General features: G+C 46.5%; 1 protein-coding gene across 1 annotated transcript in view; it reads left to right on the plus strand.

The window, feature by feature from the left end:
* The window catches only part of PEDS1 (plasmanylethanolamine desaturase 1), a gene marked incomplete at its 5' end in the record, with an annotated part of 13,719 nt that extends 7,249 nt beyond the window's left edge, over positions 1-6,470 (plus strand). Inside the window, 4 exons of the mRNA XM_057387608.1 lie at positions 2,669-2,760; positions 3,635-3,779; positions 4,385-4,597; positions 5,304-6,470. Coding sequence (XP_057243591.1) covers positions 2,669-2,760; positions 3,635-3,779; positions 4,385-4,597; positions 5,304-5,425 — 572 coding nt within the window. The remainder of the gene's footprint in view (positions 1-2,668; positions 2,761-3,634; positions 3,780-4,384; positions 4,598-5,303) is intronic.
* Between the last annotated feature and the right edge of the window lie 2,478 nt (positions 6,471-8,948).

Consider the following 8,948-nt stretch of genomic DNA (forward strand, 5'->3'; position numbering starts at 1 on the left):
CTGCTCCCATGTCCCCATGCTATCTGTTCCCATGTCACCATGCTATGTGTTCCCATGTCACCATGCTATGTGTTCCCATGTCACCATGCTATCTGTTCCCATGTCCCCACGTTATCTGTTCCCATGTCCCCACGTTATCTGTTCCCATGTCCCCACGTTATCTGTTCCCATGTCCCCATGTTATCTGTTCCCTGTCCCTAGGATTAGGGATGGGCTCTTCTCATGCTGGCAGGACAGAGCTGAGCCCCCTCCTGCCAGTCTCCTGTGGTGGCACTGAGGGATGCTGGTGGCACTGAGGGACACTGTGGTGGCACTGAGGGACACTGTGGTGGCACTGAGGGATGCTGTGCTGTCACTGAGGAACGCTGTGGTGGCACTGAGGGACACTGTGCTGTCACTGAGGGACACTGTGCTGTCACTGAGGGACGCTGTGCTGTCACTGAGGGACGCTGTGGTGGCACTGAGGGATGCTGGTGGCACTGAGGGACACTGTGGTGGCACTGAGGAGCGCTGTGGTGGCTCTGAGGGACGCTGTGGTGGCTCTGAGGGACGCTGGTGGCACCAAGGGACACTGGTGGCACAGCCCCATCTGTCCCTACGCATGTGCACAGGGGACAAAGGCAGCTCTGTGTGCCTGCCCAGTTGGCAGGGCCTCCCTTAAAGTTACAGTGAGTTTTCCTGAGGATTGGCTTTACCAGGTGGTGATTCTTAGCCAAGCTGTGTTTTTGAGATGGGTGTTTGGGATGTGCTGCTGCTCAGCCCTGGGATCCTGGCTCCTTGGGGATCTCCTGTCACTGGCAGGGCTCAGGCTGTGGCTGCTGCCCGGGGCTGTTTGGGGTTGCTGCAGTGAGAGGTGTGCTCTCACTGCAGTGAGAGGTGTGCCCTGCTCGGGAGGCATTGCTGGGGGCAGGACATTGGTCACAAGGCGTGCCCGGAGCAGGGAGTAGCCTCAAGGAGAGATGTCTGTTCTAGGAGAGCTCCTGTGATGGAAGSCAGGCTTTTCCTGCCTCTGGAGTGCAGGTGCTGCAGACAGGAGCGTTGGAAACCCTGGGAATAGTGTGATATAATGACTGTATACAGTAATACCCTCCTTGTGTTTCACAGTTCAGCTGGGTCCTGTGCTTACAGCACTCTGAGGTCCAGTTCTGACTGAAAGKTTCAGTTTTATTAGCCAAAATTATGAACTCTTCCCTCTTTGCTTCTGAGCTGCTACACTATACTTGTTGAAATGTCCAGGGATCATTCTCTTAGCCTCCTAACTTGCTGTAGGATCAAACCCCTACTTCCTCTGTACTAAAAGTCTCTAGATGGGCCTGCAGGTGACTAAGGCATTTTACTTTCATAAGCATATAAGTGACAGACAACTGGTGCTTTGATATATTGATATTTAGAAAACAAGGGTTTTTTTTCTGTGTGGAATTAGCCACACTGACCCTTTAGTGCTGTTCAACCACTTCATAGAGTCACTGATTAAACATGACTTCACTTCTCAGTAACATTACACAAAAGCATCGAGTCATTTGATAACATCTTATGCTGGTTTCTTCCTCTCYAGACTCTGAATTTTTACACTAAATATGGAACATCATATACTTTGATATAAGATTACTACTTGATCATTCTGTGTATGCAAAGCCAAGCTTATGCTTGGCTTGTAAAATTTTGGTGAAGTGCAACTTTTAATTGTAAACAAGCAAAGCACTTTTTTTCTGTGGAAGTTCTCATGGGTCCTGCTTCCACAGGCCCGGGGAGCAGCCTGGCCATGGGAAGGGGTTTGAGAATTGCCTACAAGAGCACTACAAGTGAACACAGCGTGCTGCAGTAGAGTGCTGGTAGCTGGATTTCTTCCTGATTGCCTTGGTACAATGCACTGCTCCAGGCACCCTCCATTCTCCCCTTCACCAGCTGACATCAGAGCAACATGAGGGATATCTATTGAACTGTCGAGTATTCTGCCTCAATCTGTGCTGCTGTTCCTGCAGTTATTTCACTCTGRAGGCTGGAGGCCAAACAGGCTAATGGGGGCATTAGCTCAGTGAGAAGGGCATTTGAATTGTTGTAAAGAGAAGTGTTTGGATATCTTCTCCTGAATGCAGGTCGCTTGCCCTTTCAGCTGCCAGGAGCAATCTAAACACTATTGTGTCCCATCCAGTCTTGCTGTGTGTCTCAAAAACCCAAATGTACAGAATTTACTGTTTATAAAATAAGCTGTCTTCAGTATAATAATGGGATACACGAAGAATGAGGTGTCTCCTSCTGCATTTGAGAGATTGGGCCAACTGAATAATGAATTCAGCAGTGGGGGCTGATTTATAATATGAAAAGAACTTTATTATTTCTTCTTCCTTTTTGAAAATGTGAGATAGAGGAAGGGCTGCAGAGGTGAGGCATCAGCCAGGCAAACTATAGGGAAAGTATTTCTGTTGTGTAGAAGATGGGCTAAACACAAACATAGATTTAATGAAGATTATTACTGTCCAAATGGTGTCTCATTAACCTCTTTCTCATAATTGCCTGACCATATGTTTATTCAGACTGGGTAGATCTCATGTGGTTGTAAATGTCTAAGTTAGAGACAGACAAACAAGTAAAATTGTAGAACAAGAATAAGATGTGAAGGAGTCAGTAAAAATGCTGTGTCCATCTAACTGTCCCTCTCTCATTCAAGTTGCAGGAGTTGTCACGGCTGACTTCCTCTCAGGATTGTTCCACTGGGGAGCAGATACCTGGGGATCTGTGGAGCTACCCATCGTAGGAAAGGTTTGTCATTGTTATCATTCAGCTTGAAAAGGTTCTGAAGTCCTTTTCTGCAGCCCTGGCAGCGTGAGCAGCTCCACAGCAGAGGCAGGGAGTGCCCCTGGCACTGCTGGGCAGGGCTGTGTTTGCACTGGCCTGGGGACACGTGCCAGGTGGCACTGCTCCTGTGGTCACCTGGCTGAGGCTGGCACAATGCCCGTGTTTGCAGACCTTCCCAGGCTCTGTGGGAACGGTTTGTGACTCCACAAGGGTTGGAACCTGGCTGGAACACTGTGGGTGTTGGGAAGGTTGGGAACACACATTTGGAGAGTTGATCCTGCAGCTGAGCTCCTAAAAACTTGTGAAAAAAAGGGGATGCACCAGGAAGAACCTTTCCCATTCCCTCTTCTATGGACCCTTGTTGTAATATTAGAATGGTGGTGATGGAAGATTTMATTTGAGAAGGATTGTATACCTGTAGTCCATAATATAGCAGGCTGAATTCTATTTTTTGTGGTTTTTTTCCCTTGGTTGATGCTGCTTAGCAAGCAAACTTCTCAGGTTTATTTTGCCTGTGAAATTATTTTGCCAATGCTTTGTTTTAAAGATTACATACCAAAGGTCCTAAGTGAAAATTAGGAAAAATAAAACTGAAAAGCAGTGAAAACCTGGATTTGGGTGTGGATTCTGAATTGCTTTGCAAATGTAAATCAAATCATCTGAAGTCTTGTTGTTGCAAAAGTTTGAATCCTGCTTACATTTTTTGTACTCTGGAACTCTAACTAATTAATCAGATTTGAATGTAGGAGAGTGTTTGTTGGRGTTGTTTTTTTGTAATATTTTTCYTCCCAAGACCATTATTGACCATGGTATTGTGTTTGTCCAATTCTTTTGCCAGGCTTTCATCAGACCCTTTAGGGAACATCACATTGACCCCACAGCAATCACCAGACATGATTTCATAGAGACCAATGGAGACAACTGCTTCATGACWCTGGTCCCCTTGGCAAACATGGCATACAAATTTCTTTCTTTTTCCCCAGGTAAGCTCCTACTTCTGACTGCTACTGATTTAGCATTCTCGTTGCTATTTAAATGAATATTTGTGTGAAGTTTGGAGAAATCCATGAATGTGATGTTGGAAGCATGGTGCTCCTGGCAAGAGGGAGAGAAATGTTTTYTCCTTGCAGGTGTGGTGGCAGAAGATGGCACAGTGAGGTTCTCTAGCTCTGCAGAAAATCTGGGAGTGGAGGGTTGCGCTAGAAAGATTAGAAGTTATGTAGAATATTGTAAGAGGGACCAAGCTGTGAACATCCAGGGAAACTCATTGTTCTAAAGTGTGTAACACCAAACAGTGCTTCACCTCTGTGCAAACTAAAAGTCAAGAATCAAAGGATCACAAYAATTTTATGGGCAGTAAAGTCAGTTTGACTTCCTGTTTCTGGTGTGTTGACAAATGCTGGCACTTCCCAGCCTGTCTTGTGACATTTGGGAATTGCTTATGGCTCGCTGGCTCTTGTGACACATCTGCCAAAGCAGCTTTGGTGAGGCCTTKGTGAGTTTGTTGAGAGCCCTGGCTGCTCTGACATGCTCCTGCTAGGAATGTCTTTCCACAGTTGGTGTTCACAGCTTCTCGTGTGTTTTGCAGAGGCGCTGTGTGAGACCTGTCCATGGGAGTGTTACGTCTTTGCCCTCATCATCTTCATCACCATGACAAACCAGATCCACAAGTGGTCYCACACGTACTTTGGTCTTCCACGCTGGGTGATTTTCCTCCAGGACTGGCACATCATCCTGCCCAGGAAGCACCACAGGATCCACCACGTGTCCCCACACGAGACCTACTTCTGCATCACCACGGGTACTGCCTTCCTGCAGGACAGCTGGGAAACACCTGCACAATTCACTGCACTCCCACTGCTCTTAGGAAAAGTGCAGTTGGGTTTGTGGGTGAAAAGGGTGGGGGAATGTTTGTGATCAGCAGAAGGTAACTCGGAGTCTGAGGGAGCAGTCAGTGCTGGGTTTTGGTAAGCTCAGCTCACTGATGGGGTTTGTTCACTAAAGCAGCTGTTCCATCAAAAGAGCAGAATGTCTGCAGCTGGTCTTGAATGCTCATTTCTAAAGCCAGGCTTGTGGATTTTCAGCATCCACTCATTCTGACTCAGAGAATACCTGTATAGGTGAGACTGCTCAGTCATCAGGGTTGAATGATCCTAAGTTACCAAGTTAATTAGAAAGCTGGAAATAAATCGCTCTGGTTCTTTATTCTGTCATTGGCTTCAACAAACAGTTCATTGGGTTTTGAAACCTCTGCCAAGAAACAAATCTAATTCTCATTAGCAGAATGTCATGTAGGAACATGGTACAGTTAAAAAGCCTGACTTGACAGATGGTGGCAAAAATCTTGYCACCCAAAGAGGTGTTTTTTCAGTCCTACTATGTCCTGAAAGTTTAAGCCTGATCATTATTAGCAGTATCAGGCTGGTTGCTTTTKTTTCTCATTAAAAAAATGTTGAACTTTGGATGCTATGACAAACTAATCCTCTTTTTCCTTTGCAATCCCTTAGGTTGGCTGAATTATCCATTAGAGAAGATAAGATTTTGGAGATGTTTGGAGAACATCATCCAAGGACTTACTGGGGAGAAGCCAAGAGCAGATGACATGAAATGGGCTCAGAAAATCAAATAACTTTTGCCAGCCTTCTGCAATCCTTAACTTGTTGCCAATGTTGTTTTTAAAAGAAAAAAAAAAAAATAAAGCCATCAGCCAAATTCAAGACCTACAAAGAAATAACAGACTCTAAAGCACAAACTAAAAAGTGCTAACACAGACTGCAATGAAAAGAACTAATTCTTAAAACAATACTTGAAATGAAGATGATTACTCTCACTGAGCACCTTTTTGTTTAGCCATGTCTGCTTACACCTTAGAACATGCTTGGTCGCTGTATCCRTGAGGTTCTGGGCACGCCAGAGGCAGCACAGGCACTCCGGGGGGATGTGGGGCGTAGGAAACGTGTGTTGTATCAACATTTCTGAACACTTCCAAAACAGCTCGCTGCCTAAGACCTACAGGGAGAACGGTGACAGCACTTTGTCACTCGGTGTTGGAGTGCACGGGCACTGCATGAAGCTGGGGGGGAGCAATGGAAGCCTATAAAATCATGACTGTTGAATGCACTCAGTGATTGATCAACGTTCAGCTCTGTCTTCACTATCATGTTCAACCTGATTGATCGGTGTCACGTGGATCAGACTCGGAGAATCCCGCTCCTCCAGTGGGCCACCAATCCTCAAGTGTCTTCACTTTCCCTTAAAACAAAATTGTTCTACTCTCCACGTGGAATTAAGCAAACAGTTTCAGCATAAGCCTTCAACTTCAGGAGCCTCTGAGGAGAGGGAGGGCACCCTACAACACATGTGTCTGTTCGTGTGGAGTGCTCACTGCTGAGTCTTCTATTAAGTGTTTCCTACCCTGACAATAAATGTTTGAAATAGTTCTAGCATTGGGCACACTGCAAATAGCTGTATTCAAGAGCTCAAGGTATCAAACTCGTAATGTTAGAAGGGAATTGTCAATGACTGGTGTTTTGTTCTTTTTATTTTTTTTTTAAGGTGCTTGCTTGTCTCTGTAAATAATATAAAGCCTTAATCTCTTCTGGTGTAATGGAATAATATTTTAATGTGATGTTTGAATGTATATAATATATTTATAACAAAGCAGTTGGATAATACTAATCATGTTCAAGTCTTGTTGCTGTTCTTCATTGCTGCACTGGCAGCAGGTAGTGCAAGAGCTCAATCTCTGGTAGCTCCTTGTGCAGTGCCACACCTCAGACACCCAGCAGTGTCACAGTTTGGTTCAGTTGGAATGATTATCTGCCTGTTTTAGGAGCCTGGCTGGTAAAACTGTGTTTTACCAAACTTCTACACCTTTCAATAAGTGTAAGTAATTAATTCAGCTCTGGATGCACAGGAGTAGCCCCAGCTGAATTGGGGTGAAGAAGTTTCCCTACAAATATCTAACAGACACTTGATCAAGTTAATGTGATTTGGATCTGTTTTGATTCTTGCCTGACTRAAAGCTTACTGATGGTCAAATGTAAGGTATTTTGCCTCCCCCAGTTGTAAATTGTGTTAAATTCAAGCTGCCTCTTCCTGAAGAGCAGTGTAAGATGGTTTTGAGTCATAGGTTTAGACTGACCTTGATCTCCACCTCTTCAGATTTGRTGGATGGTTTCTGAAAGAGTTGGGCCTGGCAATTCTCTTTCAGTGGAAAATGCTGAATGCAGATGCCTCTGAGCTGGGTTTTGCAAATTAAAATCACAGTTGGTACCTTGGTCACAAAATATTTCATTTTCATGTTCAGAGAATGTTGTGCCATTACATGAAACTGTTCCCCTTGCCACAGGCAATATCAGGTCTCTGTGCAACTTTGACATTCAGGAATTCTTCCATTTCAAGAGTCCCAAAGGCYTTCAGTTGATGCTGGAGAGCCCCAGACAGAAAAGGGTGGATGCTCAGAGCTCCTGTGTGAATCAGCCTGAAGCACTGGCTCCTCTGAGAGCTCTTTTCACTGCAGGTTTAAATGCCAAGTGAGCAGCAGAGGAGCAGTGGATGGAGTCAATGATTTGGACACACGAATCACCAGAATYTGAACTTCCAAAGTGCTGCTCAAGACATTGCTGCCCCCAAACCGCTCTTGGCCRCTGTCACCTTACTGGAAACAAATCTGAGCTACTCATACTGGTGGCTGCTGGGACTGTTTATCTGTTAATCTTGCTTAATTATGAGAAACTGGGACAGAGTTAATCTCCAGATGCAGTTTTCCATGTGGATGCTGTGCCGGGCTCCTGAGGCAGCCCTGGTTCCTTKTCTCACCAYTCCYGACRTGGCTRYRGCTCCCAAAGTCCCTTTTCCACCCRTTYACACACRTGGATGCTCCCATAAAATCAGTATGGCAATTCTGGAGCAAAAGGCTGCGTGGATCCTTCTTAACAGCTGTAAATCTGGCTTAAGATAAATTTGTCGTAAGTTGATTAGGAAGAGATTAGAGCTGAAGCAGAATAAGGCACTCCTKCTAAACTCTGCAGGGATGGTTGGCCTGCATTTCAGTTTAATGCTTTTAAATGCTTTTAAAAGCTCTCTGATTTCAGTCTCACCTCCACAGAAAACTGCTCGGCTCCTGCTCTCTGGACCCTCAGAAGGTGTTTCAGGCCTCCAGCTTTGTCCAGGATGGCAATTGCCCTCTGTGAACAGAATCTTGTGGTCACACAAAGGCCTTAGAGGAGCAGAATGATCCATTCCTGATGTGCAGTGCAGGAACAGGGGTGATCCCGATGTGCAGCCATGGCTCTGGAGAAGTCTCAGCACAGGGAAGTGTTGCCCTGTGGTAAACTGAGGAAAATTACTGCAAGGTGCCTCAAAATTCCACKTGGAGGTTTTGGCTTAGGTGTGATGCCTGTCTGTGGGATTCTCCTGGGAGTTAGCAGCCTAAAAAGTGGAGGGGAATGCTGTTTGAGAGGTGTTAAATGATTCACCCGCCATCCACGAGAACGGAGCCATCCTGCGGGATCGGGGGGCTGTGCTTGGCACAAAGCCCGGCTTTGCTGGTCCCGGCCCCGCCGGCTGAGCTGGGCTCTCGTGCCACCTAGCTGCCTTCTGCTGCTGCCTTCTCCTGCCTCTTTTCCTGATGATTTATTTCCCTGCTGCCTTCAGCCAGCCCGTGTTCAGTGGCTGAAATGAAATGTTCCTGAATCAAATAAAATCCAACCAGTAAAGAGACCAACATTGCTTTTTAAAGCAGCTTCCAAGAACAATTGATGGGAGCAGCACCTCGGSTCCYGCAGCTKCTTAAAGCTGAGTTTAGGAGGGGTYCCTGCAGAACGGTGCTTMCACTGCAATGGGTSTCCMRAACGTTTTGCTTTGTAATTGTTTCTGGATATTTTCAYGGGATGCCTTGGGGCTCCGTTTTTGGAGCGTCTTCCTTTAACTTTATTTTCACGTTATGCACGAAGCGGAGCGGGCTGGGGAAGGCGGGCCGGAGTGTAAGGGGGGTTACACGGCTGTTATCTCGCCGGTAGCCCGGAACCCCGGGGTCGGTGTTCGGTGTCGGTGTCGGGGGGCACCGAGCGGCGATAACGCCCGCCCGCGCCGCGGAGCCGCGGAGCACCGCCCGTGCACCACAGAGCTCCCGCCCGCCCCGCCCCGCC

The sequence above is a fragment of the Malurus melanocephalus genome, unplaced genomic scaffold, assembly GCF_030028575.1.
Source record: "Malurus melanocephalus ecotype Western Australia unplaced genomic scaffold, MMel_1.1 scaffold_1271, whole genome shotgun sequence".
Taxonomy (NCBI): Eukaryota; Metazoa; Chordata; class Aves; order Passeriformes; family Maluridae; genus Malurus; species Malurus melanocephalus.